This window comes from Orbicella franksi, chromosome 13 (assembly GCF_964199315.1).
Source record: "Orbicella franksi chromosome 13, jaOrbFran1.1, whole genome shotgun sequence".
NCBI lineage: Eukaryota > Metazoa > Cnidaria > Anthozoa > Scleractinia > Merulinidae > Orbicella > Orbicella franksi.
Window position 1 is genome coordinate 8347401 of NC_138157.1, and position 13675 is coordinate 8361075.

Here is a 13675-nt window from a genome sequence, read left to right on the forward strand (position 1 = left end):
TGAACTTGACATGATTACCCTTAGAAATCATGCACCGTGGTCATACATGGCATGATTACCCGTGACCTTGCGTCACAAAAGAGAATGAGTTCAATGTATTTATAATCTTGATGAACTGCGTGATTGCTGATTTTGCCAAGAGTTTGTTTCTTGTAGGAAAATTAAAAATCTTGACGGTTTCTTAAAGTACAAGCTTATTTCTATACTTGCCCATATGTTTATTTTGTTTTGTTTCGTTTGTTTGCATGGAATTATTTAATTTTTCATTACGTCAGCTTAAAAAGGCTGGAGAAGACTTACAGAAGGAAAAATACAAAATTCCAAAGTCGGGTTTCAAACCCGGGTTGTCGTAGCAGATAAATGTTAATAGGCCTGGCTTAGCCATACCGAATTGGTTCTTAGACATGCCCCTCACATAGTGAGAGCGTTAATCTATAACCGCAGAACTCTGAAACTATACGTTGTGTTGCTCATGTGTTCAATTATTACACAAAAAGACAAACAAAAAAGAAAGAAAGAATTAATAACACTAGCTAATTATTAATCAAATCCGACATCATAAGAACTTTTGATATGTCTTGAATCCTTCGTTGGTGCTGTGAGCCAGTTGTTGGCGATCCACTTTTCTCCTTTAATGACGTCACATCCGCCGTGAATGGAATATCGGTCTAAAGCTCCAAGAAGACCACTCTCCGGGTCAATAAAATTGTTGTACCACATGATGGCCGTGCCTTTCTTTGGAGGGACAACCAGGTTGGCTGTGTGACAGCTGACGCTCAGATTTAGCTCGTCTGCTAATGGATTTTCTAATTCCTGTGAGTCGCGAGAATAAAAATCAGTGCAATCTTGGTGACAAAACTGAGGCAAGCTAGGCAAAAATGAATTCTTTTCTACTTTAATGTACGTCTGGCGTTCTACTTATATTCTTGAATACTTAGTAACGGTAGCTTTCGCACTTAGTAAAAAGGAATAAAAAAAGTGAAGACAAGCACACATTTTTAAATTTATGTTTTACTGATAAGACTTTTGAAGTACGTACTCTAAGTCGCCATCACTGTAGGCCGAGTACGGGATACCGATATTCCAAGAAGGGTTGAGGGGTACCCAGGCTAAAGTACATGGATGCATTTAACAAATTGACGTCAGCAAGCTTTTCATGCGTCTGTCCTGTTATTGATGATGAAATTCGTCATAACATTGTCATAGAAGCTGTGGATCCACGAGGCGAAAGCCTTGTGAATCCGCAGACTACTTTGACAATGTTATGACGAAATTAATTGTCAATAACAGGACAGACGTATGAAAAACTAACGTCAATTTGTTTTTTTACGATAACAAATTGTCAAATTGTCCGCTCTCGCTCGTTGACGCATCGCATAAATTATAAATTCGTGTGTCTGACCGCATATTGACGATGAAAATTAGCCAATGAGCGCGTGAGAATTTCTGCAGTTATCGTAAAAATTGGTTTTGCGTATAAGCAAGAGCAAATAATTGGTACTAGGTTTTCGCAGTTTGACCCCTGACAGGTTGAATAATAAGTAAATGCATATTTAAGACGTAAGTGATAACTTTCCATCTCATTTGAAATATTGTGATAAATATGATTGGCATAGAACTCAGTATGAAAGTGTCTTAAATCTTCTTACCTTCAAAGAGATAGTAGAATTGTCTGCCACTGGAAATGCCGTTTCCCCGCCTTCTTCGACGTCATTGAGATAATAAAGAATTGTGATGAACCTGCGGACGCAGCAATTGCAGAAGAGTTCGTCACAACTGATTCAGTGAGCACTTCGGACTGAGACAGGTCTAACGCAGTTTGGATATAGCCTAAACAGTAGTCGATCTTTTCTTACTTTTCGCTGCACATCATGCATCGCACATCTTCTAAAAATGTTCTGCCAAGGAAAACGTTTCTAGCTAAAAGTCTGAAATAGCGTGCCAGTTGTTTAGTCAGTTTTTACCCCTGAAAGAGTTCAGGTAAGTATAAGCAGCATAGCTAGGTGAAGTATTTTGTCGTTATGTAGCACCTTTTGTAGTTGGCTATAATTATCAACACCTTACTGCGTCTGCGTGTGTCGGCTTATGCTCCTGCGCTAGTGAAAGCCAGCCTTAACTAGCTGCTTATGTTATCAGCTTACCTGCAAAGACGACATTGTGGTGGTTTTAATGAGGGGTTTTGATGACAGCAAGGAACATCGGGTTCAAGACCGGAGTCGTAGTGAGCATGGTAATGACCAAATGTTTGGTAACGAACAACCTACAAAATAAACCAGGTTATAGAACGGTTTTATTTTGAGTGTTGAAAAGTAATTGATTTTGCATCAACTAAGCAACATGATTGGCTCAAAAAACTGGCGCCATTTTTTTTCCAATCAGAGATAACTACACTATTTAGTTCTTGTCAAGAAAGGCGTTCGTTACTTCTAATTTGCATCATATCATATGTCATGTCATGTCATGTCATATCATGCCATATCATGTCATGTCAAGTCATGTCATGTCATGTCATATCATGTCATGTCATGCATGTCATGTCATATCATGTCATGTCGTGTCATGTCATGTCATGTCATGTCATATCATGTCATATCATGTCATATCATATCATGTTATATCATGCATGTCATATCATATCATGTCATATAATTATGCAAGCGCTAACTGTATAGTAGTACTTTCCTGTGGGTTTTGGTCAGTGTCATAAATTAATTGCAAGCAAATAGTAATAAGGCTGGCCATACATATGTATTCAGGAGAGGTAATTCATGAACATTACGTATACCTGCATTGATTCGCTGCCCTGAAGAATTTTCCTAGGGAGCTTTGTTAACTTGACTATTCTGCAACAAAATCAGTTTCTTTTCATAAATTAAAACCTACTTTAAAAAATAGAGTAATGACACTAAATTGAATTATGCAGTTAGAACAACTGGTCAATTTTGAGTCTGGTTTCTGGACTATATGAGTGACAACGAGCACAACATTGCCTCACATAATTTAACAACCGGACCTGGCAAAATTATGAAATAATTCCAGGAAACTTCTGAAGCGTGTTTTACATACATACCTTTCATGAAGGCGTCTTAGAATATGGTCAGCGCTCTTGTCTTGTCGTAGCCACGAAGTGTCGCTAAAGCGAAATTTATGGCGGGGACTCGAAGTCTTCAAAAACACCATGTATGAAAGAAATTTCTTTATGTTCCAATCACTGAAATGTGAAGCCGTTATGCTCCCTGGAGGCAAGCAAATACATATAAAATCAAGTCTTTCGTGAAAAGTGTTACAATGTAAACTATACGTGAGCAGTTTTTTATTTGAGACTAATATAATGATACAAAATATATACATCATGGAATTTTAGGAAGGAAATGGCTTTTAAAATCATTTCAGCGATCAGGGAATTGAACTTAAACACTTTTGTTTTGCTTTCGTTTATTTATTTACCTTCCTTTTGTTTACCCGCTATTCCTGAGCGTCTTAACCTTCAAGAGAGAGATCATTTCATATTTCAATTTAATACATATGAGTTCATTTCAAACCAAAAAAAATTAATATAAATAAAAGTAAAAAAAAATCATGAAATCACACATGAAAAATATTTAAGAGTTAATACAATAGCACTCACATTTCGATTATTTCTTCATGCTTTAAGTGCAAAGTGTAATATTTCTGAGCAAATTTCTCGATCTGTAAAATGAAAAACAGGGAGTACTACTATATATGCATGCACATGTTGTGGTGACGACGATATTCCCATTCTAATTTTGAGTTGTTGTTATGTTGTTTACCACTGTTGAAGTAATAGAGCATGTCGCTAATACAGCTAAAATGCTATGGACACAAAACTAGTTAAGGTGATTCTGTTTGACAATTGTTTCTTTGCTGTATTCCGTGATTCGTATCCTTACCTCCTGAATGTCAATGACGCCATCTTTGCTTGTATCCCATAAGGCGAAGTCTCGAGCAAAATAGTCCTTCTGGTCAAGAGTTGAGTTACTGTCTTACAAAAAGAATTTCTGTAAATTAGGGGGCAAGTTACAGGCTTGAAGCTTCTCGCTTAGTGCCATGTATCATTTTTTTGGAATAGCACGAGTACCTTTACTAATATGTATCACTTTCCTGCACATAAAATAGCGAACACAGGGTATCATTCCCGTTAAGAAACCTTGGAAGAGGTTGCACTAAAATGTCAGTGAAAATCGACATTGTTACATCACCTTATTTTTGGACTGACCTGGCCTCTTCGGTTAAATAACTTAGTTAAGGCCACTTGTAGTTACCATTTAATTTTAGCACAACTTCAAGACCTTTGATTTTGACTAGCCAGCGAATACAATCAGCCACAGACTTAAATCGGGCTTCATTTCGACCGGCTGATAATGGCATGTTCATCGGCACCGCTTTTTTTTTATCCCTGCACAGGATGACTAATTCCAGTCATTCAATAAGATTGCGGTACCTACCAGCTTCTTTCATGACCTCGTCCAGGTCCTTCTCATGCAACTGGCGTCCAACTTTACTCGTGCTAAGGCCTGTTTCCTTTGCAAGTGAAATCACGTGTTTGCACTCTTCATCGGTTAAAAAGTCAGGAATCTCTGGATTGGAGAAACAAAGTAAAATTATCACCCGGACATTTTATACCGAGCAGCCCATAACCAGCTCCCTTCGGTTTGCTTGTACTTCTCTATTCTCAATGCGCAGATCCCTCTATGAGTCGCGACCACATCGATCCCGATAATGGTATTACATGTAATTGTATTCAACGTTGTCAATTAGTTGTCAATTGGCCAAGTCTTGGACTTGTCGTCTTGTTAAATATATACAGACAACAGCCATGATAGCTAGTGGGGCCACCTCATAGAAATAATTGAGCATTAAATTCTCGCAACGGTAAGGTCACAGTAGAGAAGAAGAAAGAAAACCTCTGGGACCAGCGGGTTTTAACGTTAGAGCTGAGTAAGTGACTTGGGAAGTTTAACACTAGTTCTTGACAGAAAACTCATTCTTTGTGATGTGATCCTTGCGTCACGATAATTTCCTTCTTTTTAAAAACTAACCGCAATCGAACAATCGTTATAATTAGGCCGGAATTCCAGCAGACTTTCTTAAATGAATTTCTCGAAGTCTACAGGCCACACTGTTTCCAACCGGTATGTTCTACGATATGGGTAAATGGAACACAACCCCGTGGAGATTATGTTAAATGTTTGTTAACTCGAAGCTGATGAAGCTATTTTGGATCGGGACCTTTCTGTAGATCACCTACGGGTGAGAAAGCTTCCCGTTAAAATATCATTATTAAGCTAAATTTACCGCTGTCGAAGATTTGGAACAGCTGACTGAGCATTAGCCCTTCATCGACATCTTAAGTCTATCTTACAGTGCCCTATGCTTATCAACAAGTTGGAAACCCTTGCTTGAGCGAGGTTTAAACAGCACATAAGAATGATTATCACTCACCGAACAGTAACGGTTTCATTGCTCTGGTGATTAATTTGTAACTTCTCCCTTCTTCTAGTTCCACCCATCTCACGTGTCCTGTCTGTAATTTATGCAAGTAAATATAATTTTATAACAGAGCAGCAAAGGGGAATGATCGAGTTTACCAAGTTTTTTTTTATATAATCTAGGAGACACCAAGATGTAATCGGATGTCTTGTAGATACCGAGTGGAATTAATCGCGCTTATACGACTAACTGACAGACAACATCGAATTTGAAATTATAGCATGAAGTTCAGGGTGTTTTAGTGTGATAGAATAAGGAAAAAGAACAAACACGTGTCTTCACGATTTCTCCTTCCTTTATAATGAAACTCCGAGAACCTTAATTAATCAAGTAACGACAAACTAACTACCCATAACACCAATCGGCATTGTCGTGGACACTATTACTCTTAATTCGTGGCAAAACATTTGTCGAAACCGCTTTAAACTAATCTCCTCTGGTGAATTATGGCAATCGCTTTGTTTCGTTTTGGTTGTTTATATCATAACCTGCAATTGCCTTACTGCATTTCTTTCTTAGCGCTCAAATCTACCTTCAGTTGCAAGGGATCAGATAAATACAAACACGTGGCTTTTCACAACGTTCTTCATCACGAAGCAAGGGCATTTTCTTATGAAAGACACTTTTCCTATTAGCAAATCTAGCAGGTCTTAGACAATATAACCAGCTGATCACATTGTTTAACTTGCCCGTTTTTCATGTTATTTTTGCTCGATAATGTTACAGTATGGTTATTTAGATATTTCTCAATGGTAAAGGAATAACAAGGCCGGCATAACGAAGCGTACCTATAATTTTATCTACTAAGAACCAACAGAGCGCTCGTGAAAAAACTGGTTATCGTGTGATTTCCTAGTCGATTAAGTACATTATATTCAAGTCCTCCACTTACCTTTAAGCCTTGCAAGCGAATAAGCTTGAAGCCATTGGCATTCTCACACGAGTCATCTAGACTCGAACATGTGGAGAGATTCTCGCCTTCCTCGAAACACGGTGTGGCAAACGGCCGTTTGTTCCTACGCGCGTTACCCTCTAAGCTGCAAAACTGAATCAAATTGAATAAAAAAGATACAAGTGAAATTCTGTCGAGATTCATATGTTTAGAGCTTTGACAAAATGATACGACCGATACAGATGTTATCCGTTTAAGTTCCCTACATGGTATTCCCAGTTATCAATTATTAGATACATTCAGTCCTACCCACCGGTTGTTATCATGATGGTTACTTGTGGTTACTTTGTCAATGACGGGAAACTTGTTCTTGTTCATTTTTGCTTCAGCTGAGAAGATTACGAAGACCCGATAGTTCTTACGTTAGTTGAGGTCTTATGTTAGCTGCGAGCAGGCTCTGTCGATATGTGGCCTTATTATTTGCACGCTTGATTTCTTGGCCTTCTGCCCGGGCTGTTCTTGCGGCAGTGAACGCATCTGTCCACATCCTCGTTCTTAGGGTTTTTGCTTCAACAACCCATCCATAACCTGCGCCCAGACGTCTAATATTTCCTTGTCTCACGCAGAAATTAAAGTGTGCGTTATCCCGTTACGTTCTACCATTCACATGTAGAAAAATCAATAAATACTTTATCCAGTAGGATGACTATTTAACACAAAGTCAGAGACGGAAATTTATGCGTAAAACAGGTGAAATAGGTAGACCACCCATCCAAGGATGAAAGAATACTCCAGCACTAGAGTCGCGGCATGGGGCGAAAGTTAAAAAAGGGACAAGATATATAGATATATTAAATTGCTTTTTAGCAATGAATAAAATGACGGACTGAAATCTCAGAACAACGTAAATTAACAAATTGACGTCAGTTCTTCATGCGTCTGTCCTGTTATTGATCATGAATTTCGTCATAACTTTGTCAAAATAGCTGTGGATCCGCAGACTACTTTGACAATGTTATGACGAAATTCATTGTCAAATTGTCCGCTCTCACTCGTTGACGCATCCGATAAATTATAAATTAATGTGTCTGTCCGCTCATTGTCAATGGAAATTAACCAACGAGATCGCGAGAATTTCTACAGTTTTTGTAAAAATAATATTTGACTGATGAAGGAAAATACTACGAATTCCTGTTGGTTCCCTTAGGTTGTACCATAACAGTTCACGGAGAGTTAAGTTTTTCACAGCGAGCAACTGTTGATAGTCTCTAAATGAAAGTTTCTAAATGGGACTTGGCGTGCCCTCAGGAAACCAATTTATTGGAAATTTGTCGATGTAAATCATAAAGCGCGCGCGTCCACGCCACTTTCTGATTGGCTAGTTCTGATTGTGCGTATGCAATTTACCCTTGACCAAAGCAATTTTCTCTTTTGCCCTGGTACTCTCTCCTCCGCCGCCAGGGTTCAACCCCTATATAATAAAAATTATATAGAGCGGGGAAGAGAGAGTTTAGGGACAGGAATGGGATATGTTTAGTATGCCCTCTAGGCAATGTGTCAATGTATTTTTGAAGAAGAAATGATAGGTTGTTGTTTGTAATTTCAAATGTGATCTGTGCGATGCAGATTACGTTTGTTATATCACTCGTCATCTTTACCAGCGCATCGAAGAGCATAGAACCTCTGCTATTGGCAAGCACTTAAAACAAGGTAACCGTGTCAAGTGGCCTGACCTGTCTACTGATGTTTTTCGTGTTAAAAAAAATAGTGCCAAGGAAAACTGCACTGTTTAATTCACGAAACATTTTTTTTCATTTTTGAAAAAAAAATAAATAAATAAAGCTCAAAACACAGAGGGACTCAACTCGTGCGAAAGTATTTATCTAAGTTTATTCCGTACGCGTTTAACTGTTGCCACTTATGAACTCTTATTACTCCGTGTTACACTTTAATATACTTTTGCACCTTTCACGCTATATACTAAAATCTCGACCGTTATCTTCTTTCTCTACTAGATGCTGCATTCAAGATGACTTCGAAACGTTGCAGTTTTCGTATCAGTAATAATAGGTCTGATACACTTTTTTATTAAAACACTCCAAAACCGTTTTTCAATTGAGCGTCGTAAAAACACAACCAAATCCATTATTCTGAGGACAGCCCATGGCAAATGATCAAACATTCCCATAAAGCAATCAAACTCGAACGGCATGTATGGTTTTTTTCCATATTGGATGAGAATGAGGTGCGAATTTTAGTGCTACACATGTAATGCAAAACCAGTCCAATACGAATTATTTTCGACATTCAAGCGGAAACCACTTTAGTATTGTCAAGTTTACCGGAAAATTCCTCTCGTCGAAATTATTGTCAAAATAGCAATTCCAGTGCCTTGACAATCGTTTGACTCTGTAAAGAAAGTTTCTCCTTCTTCTTGTTTGAATTCGCCCATTGGCAACATGAGCGCGTCGTTTTATAGGAGATGTAACAGAACGTTTGATCACCGTTTACTGAAAATCGGAGCTCCTCAACGTATTCCTCTGCGATATATACTTGGAAGATGCTGGTTGGACTTATAAGGTGCTGTTATCCAGTGATTGGCGATCCACTTGCTTCCTCGTCTGACGTCACAGCCTCCATGCAGAGTGTACGGGTCTCTCTCCCCAAGCCACTCGCTGTTGGAGTCAAGGAGGTGATTATACCACATAATCGCTGTGCCTCGTTTAGGTGCAATCACCAGATTGGCTTCCTGGCAGTAGTTACTTAGATTGAAAGGGTCGCCTTCTTTACCTCGTTTCGATATCAGCATCTGGTGAATTCAAAAACACTCTTTGCTTATTTTAATTAGCCTTAGTCACACTGTTGCCAGAGCCACCGTGCATATCTCTACTTCTGACTTTTCTTAGCTTCAGGACTAGGAACGCCCCTTTATACCGAAAGGAAAACTTATTTCCAATCTTTACGACTTAAAATCCTTCTCAGTCTTTACCTTAGTTTGCTAAAAAGAAGATAAATGCTAGAGAGGATTGACTGAGATAACAAAATACAGCTTTATTAGTCGTCCTGCATGTACTGTTTTCCGTCAGAGACTGCTTCCATCTTCGTGCGGTACTCAGCATTTTGAAACCACCAATAGGCCCTTTGCAGCTAAGCCATCACGTGACCTACTTTTCATAAAATTATGGGCTATAACTTAACGAATGCCAGAAATGGAAAAAGCATGTCGAAAATATCAAAATGGCCAAGTTTGAGGCCCCCATCACCAGAGAATGAGATTTTATGATGGTCTGAATTTTTGAAAGAATAAGAAGATTTGTATGGAAAAATGTTGCTGGTGAGCAAGACCTTGCTCTTCAGCAACATTTTCCATACGAATCCTCTAAATTTTCCGAAAATTCAAACTATGATATAAACTTACTCGTTTTTTCCTGGGGCCTCAAACTTGGCCTCTTTGGTATTTTCGATGCGCTCTTTCCATTTCTGGCATTCTTTAAGTTATAGCCCATAATACAAAAATTTTTTAGGAAAAAATTGGTCACGTGACCCCAGCTGCAAAGGGCCTATTTACCTTTCTTAAAGATGACTTCCAGTCCGTACTGCGCAGTCTCAGCTCCCTAATGCTTATAAGCGTTAAAAATCTCACTCAATGGAATGCGAATCGATGTAGGGTTATTCGTTACGTACCGCTGCACATACCTTATCTTTGAGGCCTTTCAAATTCTTTTTCCAACAGCTTCACTAATTTTTACAGCTACGAAGTTGTTTCATCAAGCGATATGAGAAAAACGAAGCATAAAGCTTCGACCGCTTCGCATCCATAATGGCGGTTGTCTTGAAACTTTGAATTTACTTTGTGTAAGTAGTTGCGAAATGTCAACATTTTGTGATGTCTGGACAGTGGAAATTATCTTTAAAGTCATGGGTAATTAGGACCATAAATAAAAGGCCTCTTTTTTCGTACTAATACTGCGTTCTGTTAGGATGAATATAGTGCATGTGTGTAAGTCTCCAATAGCTTTCTATTAAATTTCATTGTCCATCAGTTGATCTGCCATTAACGTTATAAACACCTTACGCCATTTTTTCTTGTACACTTAATCTCTAATCTTTCTCAATGAACGACACTTTGTCAAGCGTAAAGAAGCCCGTAGTGAGGGGTATAGAAGATCATTACCCCTTTGGCAACAATAGGAGTAAATTTATGACTTTAATTCATTTATGATAACATGCAAGATCTTAAATCACAACCAGATCTCACCGATTCATTTAGAGTTGAGTTATCAGCGACAATAAAAGCCGTTTCTCCTCCTTCTTCTACATCATTCAGGTAATAGAGAATTGTCGCCATCCTAATGGAGGTGGAAAAGAAAAGTCTGAAAATCTGCTGCCAGGGAAATCATGACAACCTAAAAGACATCCTGTGCTTAACTCTGAACATCGGACATCTTCGTTTATCTGTTGTTGCTTCATCCGATAGCATTGTTTGAAGCGTAAGCGTGGCCATCAATTAAATGTCTCCCACGTGGTCTAGTAGTTAGGATTCGGCGCTCTCACCGCCGCGGCCCGGGTTCGATTCCCGGCGTGAGAACATCCATTTTTTTAAAAAATTTCTTTTTGAGTTCGCCGGCCGGCATTTTGAATGAGTATACTACATTACTTTTGAATTTTAATAGCATTAAACTTACAACTAAAGGCAAACATGCTTCAGATATTACAACGCTCAATGCAGGCAGGCCAAACGAACAGATAAAACCAAACATAGCTAATTTGATGGGATAAAGAATGTTTCTCGCAACTGTCCTTTGCTTGCTATCAAAAGCATCTAAACTGTTTAGCCGTTTACATCATTATTGAATTATCAGCCATATGTGCCGAACAACCTGAACCTAAAATACGTCGATTCTTTTGCTTAATTTCCTAAGCAATCCCACGTGGTCTAGAGGTTAGGATTCGGCGCTCTCACCGCCGCGGCCCGGGTTCGATTCCCGGCGTGGGAATTTACTGTAGGCCAGTCCAATTTTTGGTAACCTTTCAATGCTTATATTCATTTTTTATTGCTTATCGACACTAATACTGATGGCGTCATTGTTCATCCCCGGCCCCTCCGCTCTGTTAAAAAAATGCATGGGGAAAAATACCCGTATCGATAAGGCTTTCCAGTAATGGAGTCTCCTGTAGAAGATTCAATAGAGTTTGACCTATTCTCGTCCCCATTGCCCTTTTCACTTCTCTCAGCTGGTGGTGCCTTGGCATGCCCCGCCGGCTAAGAGAAGCAAAAAGGGCTGTAGGGACGAGAATGAGTTCGACCCTCTTCACAGCTGGACCTTGAGACGTTTTGTTTGAAACTCGTTTTAATTATCTTCTTAAATACAGCCGAACCTCCCGAAAACGACCACCCAAACTGTCAAGCCTGGGTGGTCGCTTACTGGAGGTGGTTTCTTAAGAGAGCTTAGACCGATATTAAGTCAAAATTTTGGCTCATCAGCATATGGTAACTGTAGAGACTTACACTATCATGCGACAGTGCTCATCCAAACCCATATAATAACCTTTAATACCCACAAAAATGTTTAAGCCTTCCAAGGGTATTTATTCAGAGTATCATGGATAGTTTCTGATAAGCTGCAACTCCTCATTATCCAATTTTAGCGCTATTATCTGTCAAGTGGTCCCTTACGGGAGGTAAAAAACAAAAGAAAGTTTCGAACATTTTGCTCTAAAATTAAAGTGGTCGCGGTCGCTTACGAAAGGTGGTCGCTTACATTAGGTTCCAAATATAGTGATTTGACTTGGTGACGTTTGGTGTTTTGGGAAACTGGTAACTGAGGAGAGGTTGTTGCTTACAAGGAGGTGGTCGCAGCCGGAGGTTCGACTGTTGTACAATGGACATTCTTTAGTTAGCTAGCCACTTTCAAAAATAAAAACAGATCAGGCTGGTAAAAGGTCTACGTATGTTCATTTCTAGTTTTTGCACCGGGCAAAAGAAGTTTTTCTACTCTAAGACTGGTTTCCATTAACAACGCAAGCACAAGCGCAAGTACAAGCATATTCAAGCATAACAGCTCCTGAGTTTAACTTGAAAAAGGTTTCTTCCGCCTCTGAGCATTTGAGCAAAATAGCGGAGGCCGCGGCTGATATTGATGAAACGTTTTCCCAGGTTGTTCTGAACTATAAAATACATTGTATGAAAAAGAGTGCAGGGATTTTAAAGACAGAAATAAAAACATCCAATTGTCAAGTAAAATTCACGATCTCCAAGTCGCAGCTCCTCCACGAGGTTGTAAAAAAAATCACCTTGGCTTCTTCTTTCATCAAAAAATCCCTGGCCCAAAGACATTTTGTTTTTCTTCTTCTTTATTACATGGAAGTCGCCTTTGCTTTCTTCGTCGCAAGAGTAGAAGAAACAACACACTCGACGCTTAAGAGTTTATGTCGTCAGAGGGTGGCAAAGGTGGGGTACCAATCACACATCACGCTGAATTTTTCTGTAAAATCACGCATCACGGAGAATTTTTTTTTCACCAATCACACGTCACGTAAAGAGAAGTAAGTACATCGTCAATTTAACTTTCTAGACCCTAAAAGCGTCGTTAAAAGAAGAACTTTGCCGATTCAACCACAAAAATGCATCGGCAAATGTGTGACCTCTCAAGCGAAAACGTTCCTCACGGTATCCGTTCGAACGGGTGAACACAAGGCAAGTGAACTAGCCTGGGAACAGGCTCCCAGCAAGGGCGAAAAAAAATCCGGCGGGGACGGAAAAACACTCCGGCGAGCGAAGCGAATCGTTCAGCGCGAAAAAAAGAATTCTGCGAATTGCGCTCCCCCTCGCTCTCCCCGTTCGCCTTAGACCACACTAGGCTAGCTCGCACTAAACCCTTTAACCCAACCGGGAGCCTGTTCGCAAGCTACAAGTGAGCGGATAATTTGAATAGCGATAGTCAATTTACTTATTCCGAGATATCTTAAGACCACTTGGTTCTACATGAATTGATAACCACTGGATATAATGAGTAATGACACATGGTACGATTGACTGAAATGAAAACTGTGAAGGTAATTGAGATGTAGGCTGTGTAGGTATGTGGGAGATAAATGAGATGCAGACTGTATAGGTATATGTAGGAGATTAATGAGATGTAGGATGTGTAGGTATGTGTGGGGGATTAATGAAAAGTGGGCTGTGTAGGTATATGTAGGGGATTAATGAAATGCGGGCTGTGAGGGGATATTGGGGGATATAGGTATATGTAGGAGATTAATGAGATGTAG

At 39.4% G+C, this 13675-nt stretch overlaps 2 protein-coding genes and 2 non-coding genes across 5 annotated transcripts in view; 2 read left to right on the forward strand and 2 right to left on the reverse strand.

Annotated features, from left to right (window-relative positions):
* LOC145466023 (transmembrane prolyl 4-hydroxylase-like) overlaps window positions 1–7441 on the reverse strand; it is an 8059-nt gene extending 618 nt beyond the window's left edge. The window contains exons 1-11 of the mRNA XM_081449808.1: window positions 6404–7441; window positions 5464–5545; window positions 4467–4598; window positions 3912–4003; window positions 3629–3690; window positions 3448–3485; window positions 3071–3236; window positions 2786–2843; window positions 2142–2260; window positions 1650–1740; window positions 1–813 (exon numbers count right to left, since the gene is read on the reverse strand). The exon at window positions 1–813 is cut by the window's left edge and continues 618 nt beyond it. Of these exons, the coding sequence (XP_081305934.1) occupies window positions 541–813; window positions 1650–1740; window positions 2142–2260; window positions 2786–2843; window positions 3071–3236; window positions 3448–3485; window positions 3629–3690; window positions 3912–4003; window positions 4467–4598; window positions 5464–5545; window positions 6404–6607 (1317 nt within the window). The 5' untranslated portion in view covers window positions 6608–7441 and the 3' untranslated portion in view covers window positions 1–540. The remainder of the gene's footprint in view (window positions 814–1649; window positions 1741–2141; window positions 2261–2785; window positions 2844–3070; window positions 3237–3447; window positions 3486–3628; window positions 3691–3911; window positions 4004–4466; window positions 4599–5463; window positions 5546–6403) is intronic.
* A 737-nt stretch (window positions 7442–8178) lies between these two features.
* The window catches only part of LOC145465152 (transmembrane prolyl 4-hydroxylase-like), a 49490-nt gene continuing 43993 nt past the window's right edge, over window positions 8179–13675 (reverse strand). For both annotated transcript variants that reach the window (XM_081448924.1, XM_081448923.1), the window contains 2 exons: window positions 10662–10752; window positions 8179–9212 (listed from right to left, as the gene is read on the reverse strand). In XM_081448924.1, coding sequence (XP_081305050.1) covers window positions 8931–9212; window positions 10662–10752 — 373 coding nt within the window. In that variant the 3' untranslated portion in view covers window positions 8179–8930. The remainder of the gene's footprint in view (window positions 9213–10661; window positions 10753–13675) is intronic.
* Window positions 10920–10991, forward strand: Trnae-cuc (transfer RNA glutamic acid (anticodon CUC)). Its single transcript has one exon. It is a non-coding gene; the product is annotated as a tRNA-Glu (tRNA).
* Window positions 11329–11400, forward strand: Trnae-cuc (transfer RNA glutamic acid (anticodon CUC)). The gene has a single exon. It is a non-coding gene; the product is annotated as a tRNA-Glu (tRNA).